The sequence below is a fragment of the Leptosomus discolor genome, chromosome 7 (genome assembly GCF_034619465.1).
Source record: "Leptosomus discolor isolate bLepDis1 chromosome 7, bLepDis1.hap2, whole genome shotgun sequence".
Lineage (NCBI taxonomy): Eukaryota > Metazoa > Chordata > Aves > Leptosomiformes > Leptosomidae > Leptosomus > Leptosomus discolor.
The window spans coordinates 8278820-8306151 of NC_141397.1; the positions used below are offsets into that span (position 1 = coordinate 8278820).

Here is a 27332-nt window from a genome sequence, read left to right on the forward strand (position 1 = left end):
TTTCCCCAGAGGCACACAGAGGAATATCATAAAGACAGTTAGCTCTTACCCTATAAAAAGCAGTGGTTCTTTAAGTTATCAAACGTCAAAAAGCCCTTAAATTCCTACTGTTAAATTGCTGAATACTAATTAAAAGATGTCTCCTGTATGCTTTCTGGTACTCCAGTCATCAAATAGATATTTTAATGCCTTTGTACCTGAGATTAAATACAAAGTAAACAAAGTCATTGCGTTGAGCTTCTGAAAGGATAAATATAAGCTAACTGTTTCTTTCCTTCTTCTAGCTAGTGGCTTTATTGAGAGGCATGAAATATCTCTGGATGTTGAACGAACCCAGCATTCCAGATTCTGCTTTAGCTATATATGAGAAACAGAACAATTTAGCAAAGGTTCGTGATGGTGGGATGTGACAGCAAAGTGTGTTTTGTCTTTTCTTTTTTCTTCCCCCCAGCCCTCACAGCTTGTATGCACATGTGTGAGCACATGCATGGCTCTGACTATCCTTTGAAAGGAAATATCACATCTTTGTCTAACAGAATCCCACCCACAGCCTACGCTTCGGCTTGCGATGCTGGCCACAGCCGAGCGTTAGACACCTGGGGGCACTGCCAGCCTGGATCTCCCGGCAACTGTGGATCCAGTTGCCTTCCCGTAGCTTACCTTCTACCCGGCAGCCTGTTCTGTTTTGAGACATTCAGGGTCTGCATGGTTTCCCTTTCATATATAGATCTCCCTCAAATAGCTGTTCCGCTCAGCAACGTGCATAGTAATCACGTGTGGGACATGAGAGGGATTGCATCCTGTGTGTGTCTTTCCCACCAACAGTGTGTCAGAAACCTTGAACTTGTCGTTCAGCTGTACAACAGGCTAGTGCAGGCTACTCTGCAGGTAGAATGTCTTCTGATTTGAAAAAGAGCTGAGAACTATTGATGACCTGCTAAAAGAAGCACATGGCAGGAGACAACCCACAGGGACTGCATCAAACACGTGAAAATGTCAGTGTGTGATCTGGAGCAGAGAGTTCAGCCATCAGAGGACAATGTTAGGTCAATCCAGGGAATCGTGGATGCTTGGATGGAACACGCCTGCTTTTTCAGGAAAGGTAAAAAAGAAGCTCTATAACCTGCATGACAAAGGAGAAAGACTTGCTAAAATATACACAGTGCTGCAAGAAAGTAGCTACCAGATCCATCGTCTTGTTGAGGTAATGGCCAAGTGAGCTGTATCTTGATGTGGTCATATGGGTATTAAATATTTATTAATACTTGGTCACTGGTATGGTTTTGTTCAGTTATTTGTGTTAATTGCATGAACTGCTTGAAATTTCTTTAAGACTGATGTTTGAGCACAAATAGGGAGAAGAGAGACTTGTTTTGGGCAACATTTGAAAAGAATATTAGGTCTTCTAATAGTTGGTGGATTGGGAATGACTGGCAAGCTGCACTCATGATAATGCCGCTGTCTTGTTTTTGTTACCCTGAGCTATGTTGTGATCCCCATGGGTAAAGTAATTTCTGCAGCTGGAGAAATTATCTCAAAACACTTTCTTGGACTAGATATATTGTGAAATAACTTTGATTTTAAATGTGAATGTTCCTTCCTTATATGTGTAATTAAAAATACATGACAGATAGTGTAATTCGCTGGTTTACTTATGAATGCTAAATCAAATTATAATATCCTTATAATATCGTTAAATATGAACTGCTGCATTACGTCACTACAAGTGATATGTGGTACAGTGACCAGAGAAGCAGGGGGTTTTTGTGTCTCTGCCCCATTTTTGCTAATTTTTTGAGGGACCTGCTTCTGAGTCTACTGCAACAAATTTTTGTGTGCGTTATCAACATTACTCTTAATGTTACTGTCTGGAGTACCTTGTAGTTCAGTTTCTGACCTAATTTTATTTGTATTATTGTCTTTATACTATTGATATTTCTTTAAAAAGATCAAAATAAAGGTCTCTAACGTTTAGTTAAATATAAAAAGGGTTGATACAGCAATGCAGAGCAAACATGCAGAAGTATTCTTACAAAGTGTGGATGTTCCATCGAAGTTGCTGTACTGTTTGATAGTTCTCTGCCAACCTGTAGTCTTTTCAATGCAGGGTTCCAAGGAGGTTCAGGATTCTCCTACACTGACCAGTTTAGTCGAGGAGCACAGTTGATACAAGAAATATTAGCGATTACTATTTTGTGATATGCATCAGGTATATAAAATAAAACTGAAACAAAGAGGTGCATTAAATAAAGATATACATTAACACAACCATATATTAAAGTACTTTTCAGTTGTTGTTTCTTTGTTTGCTTATTTAGGGAAATTTAAAGCTCTCCAAAGCAGATTCCTGTTCAGCCTCTTGGAAGATTTATGTAGAGTACATTGATGACATTGTAGTTGATGGTTTGTGTGACACTGTCACGCGTTCTTTAGACTATTTTGTGCAGATCACAGAAGAGAGTTTGAAGCCAGCTCCACTTTTTCAAGCACAAATGATTCCCAATGGCCCAGAGATGCAGTTTAAACCTACTCTAGATAAAGAGGTTGGTGATGGCTTTTTATGACCTAGTAGATGAACTCCTGGGTGATGTTTTCCGAATGTCTGCCCAGGTGAAAAGGATAGAAGCACACCTGGGATCAGAGCACTACCAGGGAATGCTTCTCTTGTGTTTGGAAATAATGAATCCAAGTAATTGTAAGCTGTGAGAAGTTTATTTTTAATTGCAAACTTGTTTAGTAGCATCTGTCTTCAAATCCTGAGCCTCATCTGTTGTGTTATGCAGTTTGTAGAGGCACAGTCCCGTTCATTTCCAAAGGCTTACTCATGCTTTCACCCACTTCTGCAGCTGTGAGCAGCAGAATGAAGTCATCCATTTTACACAAAGCTAATTTAGATTAGCTGAATATTTATCTCTTGGTTCCTGTGCTGTGATCTTCCATTTTGGGTGCCATGTTGAAGTCTGTGAATCTGGACATAATCTCTTAGACAAGTAAGGGATTATCCACTAAACTGGTGGACGGAATTATGTACAGTCCATGAAAAGTTCAACTTTGAATAACTTGCAAAGGGTATGTACTCAGTTTGGTTTTATGTGTTCATATAATGAAATGTAAACCCAAAATAGGAACAGCTGAGTGAGTTGTAGTTTTTATTTTTAATAGATCTCTGGGGAAAAGGGGTGGAATTCCATTCTTTCATCTGCATGTAAATTTAACCAATTGGTATTGCTGTCTCACTGAAATAACAACATTTGTCTTTTGATGCCTGGAATGATAAGGGCAACATGTTTGATCTGTCTGAAATCAGGCGGGAGACTATGGAGAGAGTGGCAAATGTTACCAACAAAGCTCTGGAGTACAGCAGATCTCTTGCTAGCTCTGTGTGTCTCTGGCTGGAGGACTGGCCTGAGTTTATGAAGCAGTTCCTTCTCTGTGGTCATGGTTTAGCATCCACAAAGATGCCCCTTTCTGACTAAGTCTCTCAACAGCCTCCTGCTATTAAACTATTTAAGGAGGAGGCAAGAAAGCATCTGGTCTTAGTAACTGGCGTTTTTGTGTGGGGAAAAAATTGGAGGAGTATACGCATTTATTTCTTTCTTCTGCTCTGGATTGGCATCTGTGAAAATCTTTATGCTCAGATAAGCAACTCTGAAGACTTGAAAATTTTTCAAAGTGGATATGAAGCCTTTGAAAATGAGCTTGCTGAACATTATTGAGAGATGGAGCTGGATGTTTAAAGAGTGTCTCCTGAGATTTGTCATGGTTAGGTAAAATGGAGCACAGGTGTGCATGTTCGTGTGCACTAAAGGAATAACTATAAGCTTGGGGTCTTTTTTACATGTCATACTTCAATGAGCTGGGCTTGCAGCTTTTTTGTTATTATTTTCTTAGTGGTTTTTTTTTTTAATGGTGGTGGTGGGGGGGGGGGGGTTGGCTGTTTGTTTTTCTCTTTCCCAAATCTTGTCCTTGTGTATCCTGTTGGGTTAATTCTCAATAGTAGCATTTGCTGTCTTTGGAAGTCAGGCCCAAAATATCTTAAAATGATATAATAAAGCTATATTATTTTTATTTTATAAATAACTATATTTTGTAAAACTGTGTAAGTGCCATTACTAGTACCAGTAGGGCTTACTACATGTTTATTCACTATAGTAAGGAATGTTTGCTTTGTTTGTAATTATACCTTCCCTCTTTGGTAGTCTGGCTGATATAGAAGATTTTATAGAAGTAACAGATGCTGGACCTTAAAGAGAGGCAACTGAGGGAGATTATTGTGTGCTGGTAGAAATCATGGGACACCTCTTGGCTGTGAAGGAGAGGCAGACAACCGCTGATGAGCTCTTGGAACCTTTAAAAGAGATGGTTGCATTTTTTAGAACACTATGGACAGAAGAAGCCAGGCAAAGTTTGTGCCCAGTTAGAGGTACTGTAGCAAAAGTAGCATTTCATGTTTACATAAGTGTATATGGTCCTAAAATAGCAGTATTTGATCTCAGTGATGTAGAATAATTCTATTCTCTTTATTCCTTCTCAGTTGCCAGCAACAAAGCCAGTTAGTTTTTCTTATGTTTTTTTTAAAAGGCTCGTTTTATGTGAATGATGGAAAATCAATTCAAAGAGAGGTCTGGTACATTTTGTTCTGATAAGGTCAGTAGTTATTTTTTTGCACACACGCCCCCCTTTTTTTTAATAATGAACAAATCATGTTCACATCCAGAAGCTGAGCTGCACAGAAACTCTAGTGAGTGTATTTCCTACGTTGGTTTGCCTTCTCTGACACAGTTGGCAGCAGTTTGGGGCTCTGTTCAAATATGGGTATACAAGCTGGGATCTGATGCCTGTCAGGTGATGCAGTCTTTCAGAGATCCTCAGCCACTTGCTCCTGTGTGTATATTCTGCCCTACGACTGTTCCAGTTATAATTATTTTGGGTGGCAAGTGAAATTTGGGGCAATTACCTGAATTAAGCAAAACTCAGTGGTAAGAATAGGTGGGAAAGCACTACAGCTGCAGTGGTTCCTACTGACACTAAAAGAAGAGCTTATGAAGCTGTGGCTTTAATATCACCATCTGCACACGAGACCTTTATTTGGTCTGTTTTGGGAGATTCACTACAATGTAAATAGTGTTAAATAGAATTTGGTAGAAGTTCAACTAAAGTTTTTCATCAGATGATCTAATTAGTCAAAATGAGAACTCACCAGTTTCAGTGAGTTTTCCAGTCCGCAGTGAAACTTCTATTTCTGTGTCAGTCTGGTCCAAACTGGGATGAGGGGATGACTAGGAAGATAAATACAGGATTTTTAATCAGTTTACTTTAACAGTTTACTTTAAACTAGCCTTGTGGTTACTCTGAAGTGACTTGAATTCAGGCTTCTCTTCTGCTTTCTTTGGACACAGGCAAAAAACCTGTCAAGGTGATTTTATTCATCCTGATGGAACTTTTTTTTTTTTTTTCCCATGGTTTATTGAATGGCTTTTCTAGAGATCTTTGGGAGATTTGTAGAATGAGAAAGCTATTTCCAGGTCACATCTATATATTTGAAAATGTGTTAAAGCAGCAGGAGTGGAGTGCTCTGTTTTTACTGTGTGGAAGGTTCCAAACATATTTTTGAATGAAGTTTTGTGTGATGATACATAAAATATGAGTTCATTAAGTTCAAGTAGTTTATGATAACAATGATCTGTAAAATTAATTATTTTGCAGTTGACAAAAAGTCTAGTAAAAACTATGACGTAGAGTATGGCTTGTAGTTAAATAAATCCTCCCCTCTAATTTCTTATTCGTAGACAGGTGTTGCAGTATCCTCACTGTTAATATATAAATTTTATTGATATATTTCTGCCATATGTGGTATTTTCTCCTTCAAGATAATGTTACTCTGTTAAATAGGAAATGCCTCAAAAATGGAATGCCGTTAAGAGACCTGTGTTGGTAAAGCATGAAGTAACTCCTCCTCAGGCATCTGAGGTTGCAGTTATCGGAAGAAAATGCACCTTACTTGCTTGATGTATGCTGAATGCTTTTTTATATCTTTGGTTTTTGGGGTTTTTTTAAGAACATGATCAGTGACAGATGTCATTACCTGTGTTTCATCAGGGTAAGCAGATGGAATTCAGAGAAAGATTTAAAATGGAAGCTCCTTCCAGTTTGGTGCAGAAAATGCCTGTGCTTGTCTTGATAAGGTAATGGGGAATCTCAGAAAAACATACTTGCTTGTAATCTTTCAGTACTACATCTAATGACATTCTGATGTGTGTATTAAAATATTTGGGGGTTGTTTGTTTTGTTCTGTTTTTGTTGGGTTTGGGTGTGTTTGTTGGTTTTGTTTTTTTTTTTTTTCCCAAAAAGCTGGTATAATTCTAGCACCACCAAATTTAGGTTTCTCTTGTTTTGCTTCCAATGTTGCATATGGTCACTGATAAAGTAAAAAAATTCAGAATACTTGCTCATATTCTTTATTCATGTTCCTTTTTAAAGTCAGCATAATGTGCTCTTGAATACAGTAGTCCAAAGTGGAAGGTTTAGTGGGTCTTTTTAAAACATCATGAAGAGACCTTGTTAACATGTATACAACTTTAAAGTAAGGAGAAGTGGTTTAATAAGTGAAGAGTTTTATTAAAAGAGTATGAATTAACTGTTTTCTATGCAGCTTTTCTTTTTATGGTTCAAATATAGAGTCCTTTGTTTGCCTTTTGGGTGCTTTCAGAGACGATGCAAATGCGGCTTTTTAAACCTCTGAAGTAATTGCTCTTGGCTTTTCTTATGTTGAATCATGTATGCAGGATCTGTAGATTTCCCTGCCAGGTTTAGGTAAGCTCAATATACCCTATAACTGTACTACAAGTGCTCTTTTATTCTTCAAGGCAAATCAAGAGCTTGAGATGCTGGAAAAAGAAATGTTACTAATGCAGGAATCTGTGAAACTGTTTGAAGTAGCTATTGTGAAGTAGCAAATGAAACGGTGCTGAAAAGTGGTTGCTTGAGAAAGTTTGGGATGTTAGTATTTATATTAATTAAGATTTCTTTAAAAAAATTGATGACAAAGTTAGGATGTATTTTGATTGTTATGCTTTTAATTTGATCCTAGACGTGTTATAGTTTTAATTAAAAAATTGAAAAGTTTAAAATAATGAAGGTTCTTGTATTACTTTTGCTTTTGAAATTATGGTTGCTATGTTTTAGGATACCCAGAGTAAAAATATCTCTGTTCTCAAGTTAACCAATTTCAGGATTATCCCAAAGCAAAGTAAGCTTTGTAGCTTTATTTTGAGCTCTCTTCAGTATCAGTAACTTGCTTGAATAATTACAATCATTGGGTAAAAATTCAGAAAGCCAGAAAATTGCGCTTCAGAACTGAGGGCTGTACATTAGGAAGCTGTAGAAGGCTTAGAAGCAAGAATCCAGGAAAGTCAGCGTACAGACCCATATAGGAAATCAGCCTTGTAAAGTTCTGCTTCTCTGAAGTTGTTTTTCATAGGAAAGGTTAGAAATACACGTACTAGATTTTTCTTTCCATAATTTCATGCATAGCATTGTATTGCCAGGAGGGGGAGCAGGGCACTTTCCCCCCTATCTCCCAGGTGCACCTGTGTGTTGTCAGTGGGTATGAGTGTGTGTTTAATAGCGCAAGAAAGATGGCGACGTATGTGTACCTGTCAGATACTGAAGTATGAAACTGTTTAAATGCTTGGCTTTTGGGTTGAGTTTTGAGAAGATGGATTATTTTGTGTACTTTCTAGAGGTTGTGGTATAGGGTTGGATAAAAAGTAAGGTCCAGGAGCTATTGCTGCATGATGGGCTTTCCACTGCATCCATTTATCTGTTACGTAGCAGAAGCTTGTCTTTACCAAATGTTGTTGACGCTTTTATTTGTACTTTGTTTCAGAGCAACATTGATGATTAGACTAAAGCCCAGTGGAGGCAGATTAATGTGCAACAGATGGATGTGCAGCTCAGAAGGTTTGCCAAGGCAGGTTCTATAGCTGTCTCTTTCTGCAGTTTATCTGCCTTGGTGCCACCCCTTCCTCACTGTTCCCACCCACTTTGATGTTTCAGTGGATTTGTTACTCATGGCCGGACTGAATGTTCTGTAACATGTTTTGTTTTGGGGGCTTTCCTTTAAAACTTTATTCTTCTGGATGAGTTTCTGGTCCCTGTGGAGGTACATGTGCTGTCACTTCCCTGAATTGAGGCGGTATGTGAAAGCATAAAGAGGGTAGGGGTTTATGACAGGCCCTACCAGATGAAAGTCATTATTTTTAGACAGGTGGAATTTGTAGTATTATCTGTTCTGCTCTTAGACATAGCTCCAGAGCTTTGGGAGTTGCAGCAAAGATGCTGATTTTTAAAGGGAGGGCACTGTCTTTGCCTGAAGTATTTGCAATGTTTTGTTGACGGTAGCCCTGCAGAAGACAATTCCAATGGGACAAGGGAAATCTGAAGCAAAAATAGCAACAAAGGCCCCCAGACTATTTGCAGGACACTAGAGGAATAGCTGTGGTTCATAGACAGTGTAGTAGTTGAGTACAGAAGGAAGAAAGTCTTGAACCTAATGGGTATAAAGTTTCTTCTTTTGCTTCATTCAGGAATAAATGAGTTTAATTGCAGGCCCGTTTAGTAGTGCCTTAAGAGAAGAATCAGACTTTTCAGCAGATGTCTCTGCTTAAATTGCTTCAGAATTACGGACTCCACCTAACCAGTTCTGATACTGGGGGCTGTCATGCTGTGATAGGGGTGGTAAAAGCAAGGAGAGGGTTGAGATAACTGTGTTCCCCTGCTTTTGCATCATTCACTGTGGCACGTATGCCAGGTCCTGGAACAGAGATGATGCTGATAGCTGCCTGTGAGCTGATCACTTGTGTCGTGTTCGTCATGCTCCGGTGTGCATCTGAGTCTCCCTTACCCCTCTGAGTGGTGGTCTTGGATGTATTAAATTTATGGATACTTTTATCTGTAGTGAAATAATTAATAATAAAATTTGACTTAAATAATCAGGTAAAGTAAATGGTTCTGATCCAACTGGAAGCATAAAATCGCTGTGTAAGTGCAGTGCTAATACAGTTCCATTACTTTGGCATACTGGGAAGTACATTTCCTTTGCTTTATCTGCCACATAAACCAATGACTCCAATAAAATCTTCCCTAGTCTGTGCTAACTACAACCCTTCCACACATCCATGGCTGAAACAGGAAAGCAGAGCTTTCTGACAAACCTGCTAAAGTTTTCTTGAAGTTGTTGACAAGGTGGCTGTTAATGTCAAGTAATTATTGCAATTATTTTAATCCTATTCCTTAGGAAATGCAGTCTTCAGATAAAGAAGTTTGTGCCTGGGATGTATATAGGGGCTTGGAGTTAAAGATGAAGAATCTGATATCATCACTGGGAGCAATATTGGAGTTGCAAAATCCTGTAGTCGGGGAAAGAGACACTGGTACCAGGTCATGAATATGACACGAGTAAGTATTCAGCCAAGGAGACACTGCTGATGGTCTTCCATGCCTTACACATAGATGCAGCAGTACTGTCAGGCTTGTGGTGGAGCTGCTGCTGCCAACTATTGAGCGTGTAAGTGGAGCAGAGATTTAGCTTTCAGGCAGGTATCTTGTGCGTTGAGAAGTGAATTTGTGGTCTCTGCTCAGACAAAAGGACCCGCTTCTCTGAAGGCAGACCTGGCGTGCTAAATTAGAGGGTTCTTCCATGGCTGGCTGTCTCCCTGCTGAGCCTGAAAGCAGCACTAAGCTTGAAAAGTTCTCTATCTTGTTTGGGACAGGGGAATACTTTGCAGTAATAATTTCTATTGAATATTTATAAGAAAACAGAGCAATGTGGCTAGAAACTTTCCTGGATAGCAAAAGAGAATGTTTCTTAATAGCGAACAGGGGAAATGATGGGCAGAGGGAAATGGAAGGTAAAGAAAGGCCACCTGAAATGTCAGCCTACTAGTAAATTTTTAAGAACTGTTGCATAGGGAGACTGTTGACCTGACAGTAAATAGATTAAAAAAAAAAAAAAAAAAGGTAAGCCAGAAGAGGGAGTGATGTATGTTTTACCCAACTGTTCATCACGTAGCTGGAAAACCGAAGAAGTATGTACGACCCCCCAAAAAGTTATTTCAGTTTCTCAAAGAGAATCGCGGTTTTGTTTCCTAGGGTATAACGTGGACTGGTTGTTGGTTTTCAAAACCTGAATGACATTTTTTTTAACTTTTTTGAAAAAAAAATATTTTTCAAAAGCTCAGTTTTCGATCATTTTTTAAAATGAGGAAAACTGGAAAGCTGAAAGAAAAACACGTAAGAAAGTGAGCATAACGGAATGTTTCTGTTCCAATATACCAAGCATTTTTCACATACAGTTTTAGTAAAAGGACATTTAAAACTATTTTTAATGCTAAAAGCTCCTAAACAGGCCTGGCACAACATTTTTGTGAATTTTTTTTTTTTTTTTTTTTTTAAACCAGAAATGCAAAAAGGATTGACTGTGGTCTTTCCAAAGCCTTGATTAAAATTTTAAAGGTATTTTTTAATTGATATCTTAGAAGACAGCAACAAAGATGGCAAATATGCCCACCACCCCCTGAGACTTCTACTGTGCAAATACTGTGTCTGTAGCTTACATCAGCTTCAGTGGCAGCTGTGCAAATAAACTCGCCTTTTGGTGTATGACATACAGTATGTCACAGTACAAGAACATGCAGACTATCACTCGACAGCTGTTTCAAAACAAAAAAAGTACAGTAACAGCATCAAAAAATATTTCATTTAGGCTGATCAAGTTCCAAGCTTGGTGCAAATCTGAAAGTGTAGTCAGTATCTAGAGTGCATGTAACTTAATTGATTGGTTTTTGCTTGGATTCCATTTGAACACTTTGTTACATGCTTATGTGTGATTTTTTTGTACTCGTTTACTTATTTTGCTCTCTGCTGTCTCTTTGCTTTATAGGTCAGGCTTTTAGTATCAGAACATACTGCCTTACAGACTTCTAGGTCTCCAGCTTCATGAAGTAGAAGACGAAGTCCAAAGTATAGTTGACCACGCTGTGAAAGAGTTGGGTACTGAAGAGGTGAGAGGTGCCCATTTTTTCCTTCTGTTTTTGCAGACCAGTAGGTAACAAACTCTTTCTTTTGGTTCAAGAAATTAATGATAGAATTGAATAGTTCCATGTGACCTACCTGGGGAGCAAAATTCACAGCCTAGTGAAACTAACTTCTTATTTTGATGTAGTTTACCATCACTGTGACTTAAGTATAATTTAATTAAAGTTCTCAACTCAAAATATGAAATGTGATATGTATAGGCAGATGTTATTACTGCTCTTCTTTTTCCCAGATTTTGGCAGAAGTCAGCCAAACATGGGCTGCCATGGAATTTTCTTACAAAGAGCATCACAGGAATAGAGCTCCTTTATTAAAGTCAGATGAACAGCTGCTTGAAACTTTAGATAACAATCAAGTAAGGATTTAAATTCATAGAAATACTATTAGTATATCAATATTACTCATTCCCTTGATGCACTTGGTTAGTTAAACTTTTTTCATGAATCTTTGTTGCAGAGAGTTATGTTTTCCCCAGATGTTAGTTCTGGGAAATTATATGTATGCTGTGTAACTATATATATTCGTTTTAAAAAAAATTTTTAAATCCTCTCTCCATGTAGGAGACAACAAAATTACAGCTTTTTAAGCTTGTTTTTTTCTTAATATTTTTTTTTAAAAAAATCATTTAATAATATGCTGTCCATTTGCAGTGTTTAAAGATATCTTCTGTTACGATATATGATAATAACAAGTTACTGGAGGAGTTTTTATTAGCTGTAGTTCCACTGTTTGATAAATTATTTTGATTAGTGCAGGTTTTTTGCTGTTATTTGTTTCTCTAGCTGCAAACGATTCTGAAAAGTAAATGTGTGGCATATTATATTGGACAAGTGAAATGTTGGCAAAATAAATTAAACATGGCAGATTCTGTCACTTCCATTTGGTTGGAAGTTCACCACACGTGGTCTCATGTAGGAACAGCGATGTTTGGAATCACAGCCTGTTTCTCTTTGCAGGAAAAAGTAGTTTTTTTGAGATGTCACTTTTGTTGTGAGTAGCTAGGAGCACTTCAGCGAGTAGCTAAAGTGCATCAGTCAGACATAAATAAATGTGTGTTTTTCCTCTCCAGATTGGTATGTAATTGAGTATTTTGATTCTTAATACTTTTTGTGTCAATATTCAACATGTGTTTTCATGTTTGTTATCCTTCATATATAAATGTGTGCATCTTAAAAGTGGTTACTTTGCTCTTTCTTCTTTAAATTATTATTTTTTAAATGTGTCTGCAAATAACTATCCTGTCAAGCAAGAAATTTTGTTCTCATCCCTTAGTTTTTAAGGCTGGACTCTTTGGAAGGCTGAAGGGGAATTTCTGCTTAGCCAGACTTACCTTTTCAGGGACTTACCTGGCACCATTCTGTTCTCTTCTGTTCCTTGGTGTGAATGAGTAAAAAGAGCATCTTTCCTTTTGGTTTCTGGAAAAAGTTTATAAGGTTTGACGCCTTATCTGTTCCTTACAGTTGTATTCATTGTTATTATTTTAAATTAAAATTTTAAATTTTGGATTGTGTTGTTCTGTTTTACTGTTAGGTCTGATTCCTACCTTAACTGGGAGGGAATTAATGGCTTTTGAGTGATTAAAAGCGTGTATTGTTAAAACCTCTGTTGTCTTTTCAGACTTTCTCTCTGTGAAAAAGCGCTGGCTGAGTATTTAGAAACCAAATGCATAGCTCTTCCTTGCTTCTATTTTGTTTCTTCAGGAGACTTGCTAGACATCCTTTCAAAAGGAACACCACCGAAACAGGTGAACCTCCCTGTATGTTGTTGTACTTCATTTTGTCTACAGAAAGGCAAGTTTTCTAGCTAACCTTGTGAGGAGGTAGCATCATAGAGCTGCACCTTTGTTTCTGAGTGTTAATTTACTTTACAAATAGGAATGCTTTGTGTAAGGAAGGTAGTAAATGTTCCCACCCCCACCCCAGCTAGGACAAGTACGAGGTGTTCAGCAAGGAGAGATGAAATCATCGTTCTGAGAAGTCACAAATCCTGTGCTGTCTCTTGCTGGGAATTTAGCTATGTGCAATTTGCATTTGTTTGGATTTTTGGATTGTAAGTTTGCAGGAATTAGAAATGGAAAAGGTCAATGAGATCATCAAATCAATTCTCCTCCTGGCATGGATTGATCAAATTTCAGGCACACTATGCATAGTGATGATAAGTAAGACTGAAAGATCTGTGGTCTCTGTTAGGCTGTTAGTGACTGAGCTGCTGACCATTGTACAAGGAATGTTTTTGTAGCTGTTCTTCTGTTTTCCTCCCTTGAACAATAGTCTGCTAGGTTTTGTGACACTTCGAGACCAATTTATATGAAACACAGACGCTTTGATGTATTTCAGAAGCTTTATACTATGTTATCTACATGCCAGATGATACTCCTGGCCTCAGTGACTATCCAGCCGTGGCCATTAATTCTCCGAGTGCTAGAGTTATTGGTGTGTCTCAGGCAAAGCCTTTTTTGAAGGGATGTGACGTGTAACAGAACTGGTGCTTTCCAAGAGGATGAAAGGCTTGTGAGGCTTGAACACTGAGCCTTTTCAAACATGATGGTAGAGTCTCATAGCTGCTTCTCATAACTAAATCTCAGTGACTAGATCATCCAGTCATTGCTATATACCGCATATAAGAAGAGCAACCAAACAAATCTTCTATTCTAGTTGTCAGCCATAGGGCATGCTCGTGCGTAGACAGTGAGCTTCAAACTCCATGGTCTTTGGAGAGGTGTGCACTTCCACAAGGCTTTTAGACCTGAATTGGCAATTTGTGAAATAAGCACTAGCCATAATTAATAACAATTTCGAGACATCTTAGTTTTATATTGAGCTATCTTTGTCCTTCAGGTTCTTCTGATGACTGACAGTAGCGTAATTAACCCCAGCCTTTCCCATAAAAACCTCCTGTGTAGTGATCATGCAAGAGTCGGATAGTATCACCTGGTCAGTCTGTGCCACCATGGGAATCGGGAGTACTGTTTTTTGTTCAGTTGGCATAAGCTTTCTAAAACTATTGAAAACCCCCCTGGTTTTAATTTTTTAATTGTCTTTAAAACTTAAGAATTATATGTTGATTAACCTGATCATTTGCTGCATCTTATTTGTTAAGATCAATTGAAGTACTGAAAGCATTTGAATAAGAAACACCATTGTAAGATTAGCACAGGGACTTCATGTTACTCAGCTGCTAAAAACTGTGTTAAATTTTGCTGTTTAAAATTTTGCTGAACCACAAAATCTTACTATGTGTAGCAAATGTTAGCATGGTAATCATCTACTTTAATAGAAATATGCATTGACGTAGTGTGATTGACACAAATCTAAGGTAAATGGTTTCCTTATGTCTGGTATTTTTGAGTGCAGGTAGCCTGTCATATTACCAAACTTTTTGACAGCATTGCCAATCTTGAATTTCAAGGGAATATAGAGGAATCTATAAATCCTGCACTTGGGATGTAAAGCAGAGAAAAGATTTGTGTTCCATTCCATGAAGACTGTGGATGCAGCGGTCAGGTATGTTGAGTTATGTGAAATTTTCTTCATGGGTTTTGCCCTCTTTGGGATGTAGATTAAACAGACACTTTCAATGGCATGAAATGCTGCTTTTAAAAATGTAAACGTAGAAAAAAATAACAATAAAACCCTCTTACAACTATTTCTTCCAAATTTCAAAGCATTTGTGGTTCAGAACTGTGTAATAAACTAATAATTTAATAAATTGTCTAGTTGCCCCTCATATGTAAGTTGGTTTTTTTAAACTGTAGAGAGCTAAGTGTTTAGGAGCAGTGAAAAAGAAAAAAATAATGTTCTAAAAGCCACAGAACGGATGAAGCCTATGGTTGAATGTTGCATTTCTCATATTTCCTCTCTTCTGCACTTTTATTTCATCCTCCATTATACTTTCAGATCCCCTCCTCTTATCCTTTAGCACACACCTCTCCAGACCTCCAGCTCTCTTCCATGTCACCTATCATATGAGCAGGGGTTTAGCTGGTTTTGAGCCTCCTGTTTGCTAATTGGCCAGCCAGTATGCATGCTAACTGGGTAGTGGTAGGTCAGAAAGAACAGATCAGCAGCTTCTGGGACAATAACTTATTGTTCTCAGAACAGTGCTGAATGGATAAGCATTCACATTGCATAAAATCAATGTTGCATGTGGTTCTAATGATTGATTGTCTCAGCAGGGAGGCCCCAGACTGAATGGACAAATATATGCAGCTTGCCTCTTAGAGATGGTTTCTCCAAGATACAGCTACGTTTGAGTGCACAGAGACATAGGAAAAACTGTATTGTCTGTGTTTACTCTGTGTCTGTGAACATAAAAACTTCAGACTTTCATATTTGGAACTCTTAAGACAGTATGCCTGTGTGTTCAAGTCAAGTGGATATGTAAAACAAAACAATGTCTGGTGTATCAGTAAGTGGGAAGGGCTCCTGAGCTAAGTCCTGCTGAAGAGGCAGTAGGAGAGGGAAAATAGAAGAAAAAAAATCCCACTGTCATTTCACGTTTGTAAAGAATGTTGATGTAAAGAAAATCTTTTGTAAAGGTTAATGAGATAAGCTTCTTATATTGCTAGTATATGCATGTTACACAAATTGTACATTTTAAACTTACATATCTTTGGGTTTTTTCTTCAAAAGGTAGAGTCTTGGTTGCAACAGCTTGAGGGAACTGTACACAAAACACTTCACCTTTACGTCATGGAGGTGATACTGGCCTATGAAGAGAAGCAGAGAGGACAGTGGGGTTTTGACCGCCCAGCCCAGGCTGCACTTACTGTTTCACAAATCTGGTGGGTTTCAGGTGTTGAAATGGCACTCAATAGGCTGGAAGAGGGCTTGGCATCAGCCCTGAAGGATTGCCACGAGAAGCAGGTATGGATATCTTCTTTTTGTTTAATTCAGCGAAAATAAGTACAGTGTGAAAATGGTCTCATAAAGAGAGATGAGTGCCATATCTAGTTATTTCAGTCGTGTAGTAAATTAACTGCTATTAGCACCTACTGAAAAAAGAAAATACACCTTTTGTTGCCTTTTGTTTCTGTTATGTCACGGGCATTGTTATATTGTTATCACACCTTAATTACTGGGGTTTCTGTAGGATTATTCTGAACTGAGATGAAAAGTAAAAGCAAAGATACTGCCAAACATCAACCATGACGGTGTGACAAGAACTGAATATGCAGCCAGTACATGTACAAATACTAAACACATGTATTTGTGTAAGGAAGCCAAAACTGCTGGTTTTATTTCTGTCCAACCGAGCAGTTGACTTGCGTCTACTACTAAAACTACTAATAAGTTTTAGTGCCCCTTCAGAAGGGTACTTCTGCAGTTTGGTTTGGTTTGCCCTTGTTTACCTCCAGCTTCTTTTGAATGATTTTGTCCTGGTGTGACTATTGCTTCTCTTTGTGAAGACTTTTGAGTAGTTCTGGTTTACTTTTCCAACCTAGAAAATCTGCCACAGGGAAATACGAAATGGCAAAGCGACTTTAAAGGGGGGAGGGGGGTAGAAAGCTGATAGAGGTGTCTAAAATTATCCCTGTAATAGAGAAGGTGGATAAAGATTAATCTGTGTTTGCCATTTCTCATAAAACAAGAGCTAATAGGTACTACTTGAAGCTATTAGGTAGCAGACTTGCTAATACTTCTGCACAGCGTACAGTTTAAAATGTGGAACTTCTGGCTACAGCATGACAGAAGTGTAAAAAAGATCAAATTAAGGGTTAGCCAAATTTTGGTCCAGTTCTTGGCTATTAAATGTGATGATAAAATAGATAACATGGGTTTTGGGGTTTGGGTTTGTTGGCTTGGTTCTTTTGTTTGTTTGTTTAGTAAATTCTGGCTGCTGTGTCTGTGGCAAATTATAGCATATTCCCAGGATATCCTTCTCCTGGACTTGTTTGTGGTTTTGGTTTTTTTAAAAAAAAAAATCTCTGCTAGCTTCTGTGAAAAGCAGAGACAGATCCACTATGACCTCTATGTGAGCCAGGCAGGCTATGTTTCTGCTGTCCCTTTGCAAGTAGAGCAGAGCACCGTCTCATGCTGTTGCTGCTTCCTGAACCTGTGGTGGGGACTTTGGAGTGGTTCTGCTATAACAGGGGGTTAGGAAAGATTGTCTGAACCTCTCTGCAGATGGCGGCTCACTGCTGTAAAGTGGAGCTTTGGGTATTTTTAAAGGAAGATGCCAGAAATATGTCACCATTTCATATAGAATGTTGCTACTGGTATCTCCTTTATGATATTAACAGAAAAAATAGGGAGCCCAGTGAAATTACCTTCTGGTTTTATTTTTGTAAGCATTTTCAAAATCTATTAGGGCTTTAGACTGTAGTTCTCAAATAATTTGTTTGCATGGAGTATTCCCTTCTGGGCCTTTAACTCTGTCTCAGTAAAAACAGCACCAATAGGTGTTTTTGTATATTATGTGAAAATCATACAGAAAGTGTAGTGTTTAAAGTCTCACTTATTTAACTGCCCGTTTTTAAGCCAGAATTTTTAAGCGTGTTTAAAGCATCGTGCTGTCTCACACTAGCTACCCAATAAGTTATATCTTTCTAATAAAGTTACATTTGCCCCCTTAGAATTACAGACAGTAGTTGTATATGTTTTTCTTTCCTATTAATATGAAACCTGAAAAATTCCATTGGGTCTTTCCACCGTGTAACTCTCTATAATCATTCATAATCATATTTTGTGATCTTCCCTTCATTGCTTTGCCTATTTTTAAAGCATAAGTCACTGATATTTCCAAAAGCCTGTTTTCAGTTTGCCGATAAATGTTCTTATGCAATTAGTACAGTTTTTGCAGAGTCTGGTGCATGCCTCTGCGGAGATTGTAACCACAAAGCTTGCAGTTCGACTGTGCGCACATCTTCTGATCCATCCGTTCCTCCTCCCCTACCTAATTGACCATCTTGAGTATTTGTGCTCATCTGGGTTGCCGTTGTTTTGGAGGTGGTTCAAGTGTCTGTTTAAACCAGGATTTCTTCTGGCATCTCATGTTTAACATACAAGCCAGTTTGTGGTGATTTAATTAACGATGCAGGCAGAACTAATTTGTGGTAGTAATAATAGTAGATGGTAGCAGGATCCATCTGGTCTTGGAGGGTTACCTAAATCTTTTCGGGTCACTCAGCTAAATACTTTTGTTACTGTCTGCTTGGGGAACTTTCCTCATAGCTCCGAAGGTACGTGTTTGGATTGGCTGTATTTTACATGCACCCTTCTAGTGGTTTTGACAGGAATTAACAGGACTTAAGCCAAGTTTGGGTCTGTATCTGCATGTGGGTACCAGGACAGTGAAGGTGGAGTAGGTATAATCATGAAAACGGCCTGTGTCACAGCTGTGTGCTGTGCCTGCATCTTCATGGGCTGCTGCCTTCTGAATTTAAGTGTTACCTGAAAAAAAGTCAGGTGTCAACTTTTACCCTACTTCTGGGAACGCTTCAAACTTTTAGTAGGTTCTCTGTGAGCAGCAGGGTATTTCCTTTAAATTTCAGTTCACAAAACTGCGCGTAGATAGTCCTTGGGCAGTCTGAGTGGTTTTTCCAAGTGCTTTTAATTATTCTATCTTCAGTTCTTTACAGTGTGTTTTGCTCTCCTTTTAGAGGCATGCATGTGTATCTCTAGGGAAAGACACTGCTCTGCTCTGGTGACTCTTTATAAGTGCGTGCAATTACAATTTTGAGTGTTTATTTAAACAATTCTCGTTCTATGTATCACTTTGTTCAGGTAGAGCTAAGGTGCCCGGCACATGTTACTCATTGAATGCATGAGACATTTCACTGGATGGACATTGAAACAGGAAAGAATTCTCATTTTCTCTCTGACCTCCTGAGCCTCAGAAATGAAATGGGTTTCTATGGTAGCATTAAGACAAGAAGAAACAAGGCTTGAGGAGTAAAATGAAACTCATTCTGGTTAAAGTAATGTGTGCTTGCATGCAAGGACTGTATTGTTTGTAAGGAGAGGTCTTGGCTTAATACGTGTCAATGTGTTCTGCTGTAATAGCTCTATTAAAAAGATCTTATACTACGCTTGTGTCTGTATAAAAGCACAATTGCCTTGATATGTCTAATCCTGTATAATTGGTTGTAGTAGTTACTATTCATAAGTGGCTAGAAATGAGGTGTGAGACCTACTGATGACAGCTGTAGCTTTGTGATGGGTCTCATTTTGTTCATCTGAATAGCTCCCAGTTGGCATGGTGGTTCTGCAGTGGCTTTTTAGGTCACCAGTTTTGGAGCTTTTGGTTGGCTGCCACAGCTACGCCACAGATGGGCTGACACCCAGCAACACTGTTTTGCCAACGTTTGCGATGCTCAGTTTCAGTACTTCTTAAAGTCCTCGGGAAATACCCCTTGGCTAGTTATTACACCTTTGACTGACGGGTAATGGCTGTTACTAATAACAGTGTCTGCTTATCTGTTTTGGTGAATAAAAAGTTACATGTTTCTTACAATTTCAGAGTTCTGTCATACCTTGTGTATTTTATAGGGTTGTTAAGACACAGTATCTTTGAGCATGTGTGTGCAGGTAGGTGTGCATGCTTAAGTAATGGTATGATTTTAATGTCCATTACTTTTAAAATAACTGAGAGATTTCTTGCATAACTTAATGTATATATTTAGTGTCTAGTGTGAAGATGAATATGAGCAGATCTTAACCAAGGTTGATCAGGACTTTTCTGCAAAAGAATTTTTTTTTTGTATGTTAAAGTCCAAACCATAACTTTTTTCATACCACATACAATGAAGCTTTTTTCTGGAAATGTCTTGGCTCCAGGATGGAATTTCTTCTAAAAATCAATGATCCAGAATGATGCACCCAGCAATCCTGGCTGGCTTAGTGCTTATGACCCTCAGTTTTGGGAGTCAATTCTGAGGCTCAAGTCTTTGAAATAGGCGAAGCCGCAACTACAGCCTCCTGTTCCTGTCCTATGTGACCACTAATAGGATATTCCTTCTTGCTAAAAAATGTTGATGTGGTTGGTTTTCATACCTAAAATAAGCATTTTCCAAGTAGTGCCACGTCATGATTTTACATGAACATGAAAGAGGCACATTTATGGTTTAGGACATTAAATGATAATGAGAAAGTGGACTCAGAATAAATCACCTATGAAACATAAGGTTTAGAAAAAAACTCCTGACATTGTAGATGTTCCTTGCAATGCTAAAAGTCACTTTTCTTATGTTCGGGTGTTACATTATTCTAACCCAGTCTCTCCACATAACAACGAGCGGTGCTTCTGCAGAAGCAGCTGGTGCAGGTAAAACAGAGACCATCAAAGATCTAGGCTGTGCCCTTGGTATGATGGTATACGTCTTCAGCTGTTCTGAGGAGATGGATTACAAGGTGAGATGTTCTGCTAAGCATTATGGAAACTGTTTGGTTTCTTTTTCATATGAAGTACACTGGAAATCATTGCTTTTCAAGAAAAAGATGTTAAATCTTGCACTTTTGATTTTAGTCTGTAGTGAATACCTATAAAGGTTTGATCCAGACAGGAGCTTGGGGATGCTTTGATGAATTTGGTTGCGTCTCGTTAGAAGTCCTGTCCATGGTGGCAAGTACTAGTAAAGACCATCCACGATGCAGTCGGGAACAAGAGAAGGAGGTGAGCATTCCAGCAGTGGTGCTTTAGTGTCCTTTGCAGGCTATAAATACTGAACCAGTCAAATCTTCTTCCAGAGTTCTTCTGAAACACTTTATAAATACAGTGGTGGAGTAGATGGCAACACTAAATCACCAGTGTAATACACCACCTTCAAGTCACTTTCTCTTCAAAATGTAGCGATAAATCTGAGTAAATTCCTGGCACTACAGGAATCCCGTTAAAGCTCTGCTGTTGGAACTCTGGTCCTGTTCAAGTCCCGCTATGTGAAATCATTGCATCGTATGGGTGAAGTTTGGCGGGATTCAACTTTGCAAGAAGTCTCAGGAGTTCCAGGAGTTCCCAGTGCTTTTGAGATGTGCCTTGTGTTTGCACTGGCCCATGTTCCCCCTCCTCTGCTTCCTTTGCTCAGTGCTGACTCCTGGCTTTTTCAAACCCACCACATCCCTACCAGTCTCATTTATTCTACATGTTTCAAAAGATAATTCCTCCTATAGACATACTTAGCGATATGCACTCTTTGTTGTTCTAACAGTCTGGTCTTTTCCTTCCAAATTCAGTGCTGTCCAGAGCAGCCAGAGATTATTCAAAGTTGATGCCTACCAGGGAAATGCCTCTGTTTGCTCAGCTCTAATAAACCCTCCTGGGCATTTGCTTTTGGCCATTGGGAGGGACGAGATCCAGGCCCAGATGCACCTTTGTCATCTGACCCCTCATGGCTGGGTTTGTATGATGCAGTTGCTTATATCTAATCCAAGTGTAAAATTCTTTAAGAGTTCTCTTATCTTATAACAGATCTTCATTCCTTGCTGAAAACATTACATTGAAGTCACCAGCTGGAATATTTATTACCATGAACCCCGGATATGCAGGTCGGACAGAACTACCTCAGAAGCTCAAAGCTCTGTTCAGGCAAGTGTGCTGTAGTGTACTTTTATGGTATACTAGTATATCAAGTCTACATTTAGAGTGCATGTCCCACCTAATGTTACTAGCCTTGATTTGCAGTGAAGTGCGATTTCTCTTTGCTTCAGAATTCCTGTGGAAAAAAAAAAAAAATTCGATATTCATGTTGTGCCTGCCTGTGCACTGTAATGACAAGGGAAATTAAATATATATGTTGCCTTTTTTTAATCTACTTGAAATTTTAAAGGTACCTGTGAACACCTGGGATGTACCTAAATATGTGCAAGAATATTCCATGTTTTGTGGTAACTAGGAATCCTCACAGCTGACTTAACCTAGGAAAATGACTGTTTGAAAAATGTCTAGCTAACACATTCTTCCATGGGTGTAGGTATGCAAGTGTTCATAGATGTTTCATAACTGCCAGTTGAAAATGAACCTGTGTACTCTTACCTAGTAAGATACTGAAGATGGGATTGTTGAGAGGCTGTGAAAGGTGTAGCACAGAAAAAAGTCCATATGCTTTTGGGCACTGTAGGACAGACCATTCTCTTTTCTTAAAGTACATATTTATACTTTATATACTAACACAAGTTTCAATGAAAAAAAATTCTAATTTAAAAGATGTGACTGTATTTTGCATGCTGCACTTGGTGAGTTTGTATAGAAATAGTGTTTCTGATAATGAATTAATTCCACAAGCGGTTGCTCTGGCATGATGGGCAGTAAAGTGATGCCGGTTTATTCTGACACAGTGTTGGAGCTGCTCTTTGAACTGTGTGGTAATGGTCTTTGACTTAAATGGTGCAGGACTTGCTTAAAAAAAGAGTCATTGCTTGAAACCCTTGTTCTTGCCTTAACCTTTTTCACTGATTTAATCAAGACTTGAGGGAAAAAAAATGATTCTGTGACTTAATTTCTCGACATACTGAAGTTCAATGGGGCAAGCTGCAAGGTATTGCCAGGCTGTCTGGGATCTGCTTCTCTGAGCGGTAAATCCCTTTGATTTTTAAAAGATAGAAATTTAGGCCAAAATCGAGCATCACTGTTGCTTCTATGAGCAAGTTGAAACATGGGTACTACTTGGTTCTGTATTAAAAGTGCATCAAGATTTTGGTGTATTTTATTATTTCTGCTTTAGCCATGGGATTTCTCGCACCATACTCCTCTATGCTTTCACTGCAGAAAGGTAAAAAGTCTGCTAGAGTCAAAGCGCTGTTTACTCGGGTACATCTCATCCTCTTGCCAACAAACATCCTGCTTCAGATGGCAGGACCGGACAGCAGCAATTAGCTTTCTTGTTCTTTGAGTCTAAACTACAATTATCTGTAACAAGCAGTGAGTAATATCTGTTTACAAGGAGGACATTAGGATTTGAATTCACGTGCTGATGTGAAGACTGCTGCTGAATAAGACCCTATAGCTGGGTCTTGGCAAATGTTGGAGGGAGACCCTGAGAGATGCATCCTGCTACCCTTAAATTGTTGGTGGTTTTTTTTTTTTTAATTTTCACAATTTAGCTGTTGCTTTATCAAGCCTTCTCATTAATTGCCGTCTGAGAACTCTTCAAGGCAAAGCAGGATTGCTGCAGGATTGTTGGGCAGCCCCTGAGTTCAGAACCTGGCATGAGGGAGGACAGGGTGGCGGGGACCCCATCCACCTGTGTCTGTGCGGTGCGGCTGCCACCCCTTCTGCATTTGGACGGCGTCAGCTGCCTTGGTGGCCACAGCTGCTGTAGTCAGCTAGGTGTGGTAGTTGACAAGACAGCAGGAGGGGTTGCTCCCTGTTGCTGCCAGGTATTTCATCGCTCAGTGAACTGCCAGAGGGTGGAACATGCATATGATTTATTTTTGCTGTTTGTTTATTTTTCTTGTTCCTTTTTTCTTTTTTTCGTTTGGGGAGAAAAGAGTAGGAGATATGACATAATATTAATTAACAATATCTCTACTGAAAAATAAAGTCAAATTATTGCTTTATTTGATGTGCTTTCTGTTATGGTTTTCTTTGGGTTAGTAATATTTTTTTCTTTACATTTTCAAAATGTGATTGCTACATAGAGCTCAAGTGTTACCTTTACTTGGTTGTCACATAAAATAAAAAGCTTTTGGAATTAAAGTATGAACTGCTGCGTTTGGGACTCAGGATTTCAGCCCTGTAGCTGGTGTCTGTAATCGCTCTTAGCCACTGTACAATGCACAGGAAAGGCGGGAGGGAACTGGCAGAGCATTAGCTCCACGTTATTTGCCACCTAATAAAATCTCACAAGGGAGAGAAGATCAATTAAATACTACTAGCCTGTTTTTTCTTGTGCAAGCAGTTGCTCTGGTTGCAAGAAGGGTATTGGTTACAGTAGGTAGAAGAGCGTGCAATTTTTTATAATTGACCACAATGCATACAGCAGCTGTTGTTTGGGCTTATGAAGAAATGCTTCTTAGGGAATAGTTTACTTAAAAGTTGTTTAACAGAGGGGCGCTTACTCTTTTTCTAGACTATATGTTATTGATTTCTGTCAGAAATGTACTGCTGGACTAAACCACTGGTCTTAATTTTGTCATATTTAAATTAAGAGAGAACAAAGGCAATCTTTGTGTTTGTCAGTAGTAAGAAAAGTGCTCTGAGGGATGAATTTGCTGGCTTATAGTTGACCTGAACACAAAATTCCAGATCTCTTCTCTGCTACTTACTTTGTGTAACTTAAGTAGTGATTTTTAATGAGGAAGTTGTTTAGCCTTTGCATTATTGCTTCCTGTTACCTTTTTAAATAGTAGATTCTTCTCATTTCCGTCCTTGAAATGGCTGTGATTTTGTTCTGAAAGTTTGAACTAAAGCTTCTATTTAAAAAAAGAAACAAACAGTGAAACCTCCAAAGGCAACCATAATTCCACATTAAAGCCCTCAAAATCAAAGTCCTTTCAAAAATGATGGCGTTTTTAGCAATGGCAGGGTGTTGCACTTGACTTCCAGACCCTGGACTGCTGCTGGCAGTGTCCTCTCAGTGGTGGCAAGTGATGCTGCTGCAGACGTGCTTGCCTCAAGTGTTGGAGTACCTGTCTCGCAAGCCCCGTGTTTCTCAGCTGCCTCCTTTGCGTACAGCAATGTTACTGAATACTAACAATCTACAGTGCCTAATTAAGTTGCTTGTACTTTGAAGTCAGGTCCTCATTAACTTTGACTGACACTCTTAATTGTGACTCTCTCGAGCTCTGTTTTTAAAAATGTTTGCACACATCAGTCATTTGAGTTAAGTGACTTACTCTTACCATGTTTAAGTAATAATCTGTGTGTTTGGATTATGGGGTTTGTTTCCTTCCTTAGACCCTGTGCCGTGGTTGTCCCTGACATTGAACTGATCTCTGAAATCATGTGGGTTGCTGAAGGGTTTGTCGATTCTTGTCTGTTAGCCAGGAAGTTTATTACCTTGTATGCTCTGTAGGGAGCTGCTTTCTAAACAGGTGAGCATCTTTTTGGGCTTCTGGGTTGGATATGTGTTAAGTAACACATGCTCCATACCAGTGTGGCTGGATACTGTATAGTAGTAGGGGATTTTTATGTATATAGTCTTAGCTTTTATTTTGAAGGCACTTTAAATCACGTGTCCATCCTTATTAAATTGACAGATATGAATTTAGAAGAAAGGAGGCTTTCCTGTGATCTTGGGACACTTACCATGTGTTAATTTTGCATTAAATAATTGTATACATAATTGTATGCCTGGGATGGCTGAACTACATTGTGCTGTTGTGTTTCATCTATATTAGAAATATAGCTTTGTTGGAGAAAAGAAAAACCTTGAAGGAAAGTAGGAATTATTATGAATAACAAATAACGTATTCTAATTGGATGAATGTTTCTTTAAGCTTTCCCCAGTAAATACAGTGGAGGATTGTTTGAAAAATGGAAATAAAGCATTGCTAAAAAATTGGATTGTTATACTAGGAAGAATTTATGTTCAGAGCAGTTATCTTAAAAAATATACATCTTATAAGACTTGGACGGTTTATCATTATTCCCCATAGAGTGCTCTTTACTCATTTCCAACTGTATAATTTTTCAGAAGACATTCTTAATATTCAGTTTTATTAGTGGAATAAGAACTCTGAGAACCCTTCAACCTTAAGCCATAAACTCTAGCAAGCGGGGCCATTATGAAAGCAAAAGCAACTTGATTTTCATGCCTGCATAATTTTGCAATTATCTCTAAATATCCTGAAGCTTTCCTCACACATTCTTGCAATGTTTTTAGGGCTAATGAATTTAAACCTTGTATATCTTAAGATATCGATATTGTTGTCTTTACTGGAACAAGGATTCCTCAACGATAATGACTACTTTGTCCTGGAGTCATTTTCTGAATTCAGAAAAATCATTTATACTATCGTTTGCCACTTCAATATTAACAATAGTGATATTAACAATATTAACATTTGAAGCAAAAGCTAGAATGTTCTTGTTTGTTTACTTTTGATCTTACTTGTTTTACTTTTAATGGGAGAAACCGAATCCCTTTAACAAAAATTCTGGGCTGCTGCAGAAAATATACAGCAGTTCAGAGAGCTCTGAAAATACTGGTCCAGTGTTGGGGCTTTTAGGGCTCTCAATATACCTTCGGGGGCACTGGAATCCTAGTCTGTGGAAACTGCTTCAGAACAGGGTTGTCAGGGCATACAGTGTGTATACTGTGAAGGAAGGGACTTCTCGCCCTGTCATGCCATGGCAAATAGCCTGGATGTCTTAAAGTCACGCTGGACAATCAGCTCAGCAGGCTGCTGTAAAGATGTGTAGCTTGCTCTTTGACAACCTGTCAGACAACAAACCAACAAAAAGTTTTGGGAAAAAAAAACCAACCCTAAATCTAAATGAAGCCTGGTATATTCCTAAATTTCCTGTTTTCCAAATTGGCTCTATATTTGGTTTCTTTGCCTAGGTGTACCATCTCTAAAATGTGGAGACTCATTTTCTTTGCAGAACTCAGCATCTTTAGTACCTCAGGAAAAAAAAGGCAGTTTTTCTTACTGATGATGAACAGTTCTGAAGTTGAAAATTGCTTTTTATTTTTTTCTTCTGTGTGATATATTTAGTGCATTTGATTCACAGTTGTGGAGTGCCACTATCATGGAAAGGGGATAGTGACATCCATCAACTTTAAAAATTGTATGTTGTTAAGTTGTGGGTTTGCTACTGGTTTGTTTTTTTTCTTTGTTTCTTTTGTTCTGGGTGATTATACCAACTAGGCTATGTTTATATTGAAGTCACAGGTGTGATTGCAGCAAGTTTTTCTCAAACCCTACCTGACGGGTAGCCAGTTTGGGTGCTGACAGCAGGGTAGTTGCAACCCCAGATAGATTTTTTTTGTTGTTGTTGTTTAATTTTTTTTTGTTTCAATTTTTTTGTTTACTTTTTTTTTTTTTTTTTTGGAAATTGAGGAAGGAGTGGTGTGCACACACTAAGGAAACTAGACTACCATGAGTGGTGTGGTACATGCTACAACAAGAGATGGTGGCTGCGTAACTCTTGGCTGCAGCAGCACAGAGGGTAGAGAGGAGCTGGTAATCCATGTACTCAGCCAGCTGCTCTTTCGGTGGCTGGTCCCACTGCCACTTATACCAAAACTAACCATCTGGATCTCTACGTGAGCTGCAAGAACACCTTTAAGTGTAGGTTGTAGCCTTAAATTTAGAGAGGTGTATCTTCGTGGCATATCTCTTCAAATTGCAAAAGTG

At 38.6% G+C, this 27332-nt stretch overlaps 1 protein-coding gene across 1 annotated transcript in view; it reads left to right on the plus strand.

The window, feature by feature from the left end:
• Window positions 1-27332, plus strand: part of DNAH11 (dynein axonemal heavy chain 11) — a 110521-nt gene that overhangs the window by 8213 nt on the left and 74976 nt on the right. The window contains 27 exon segments of the mRNA XM_086468173.1: window positions 285-399; window positions 1098-1204; window positions 2319-2555; window positions 2557-2651; window positions 3269-3517; window positions 3608-3664; window positions 3666-3767; window positions 4200-4368; window positions 4370-4423; window positions 5893-6003; window positions 7889-7972; window positions 9299-9424; window positions 9427-9459; window positions 10943-10977; window positions 10979-11063; window positions 11330-11452; window positions 11880-12022; window positions 12715-12841; window positions 14451-14600; window positions 15729-15962; window positions 19320-19477; window positions 20288-20447; window positions 20563-20661; window positions 20663-20709; window positions 21502-21618; window positions 24928-25035; window positions 25037-25064. Coding sequence (XP_086324299.1) covers window positions 285-399; window positions 1098-1204; window positions 2319-2555; window positions 2557-2651; window positions 3269-3517; window positions 3608-3664; window positions 3666-3767; window positions 4200-4368; window positions 4370-4423; window positions 5893-6003; window positions 7889-7972; window positions 9299-9424; window positions 9427-9459; window positions 10943-10977; window positions 10979-11063; window positions 11330-11452; window positions 11880-12022; window positions 12715-12841; window positions 14451-14600; window positions 15729-15962; window positions 19320-19477; window positions 20288-20447; window positions 20563-20661; window positions 20663-20709; window positions 21502-21618; window positions 24928-25035; window positions 25037-25064 — 3153 coding nt within the window.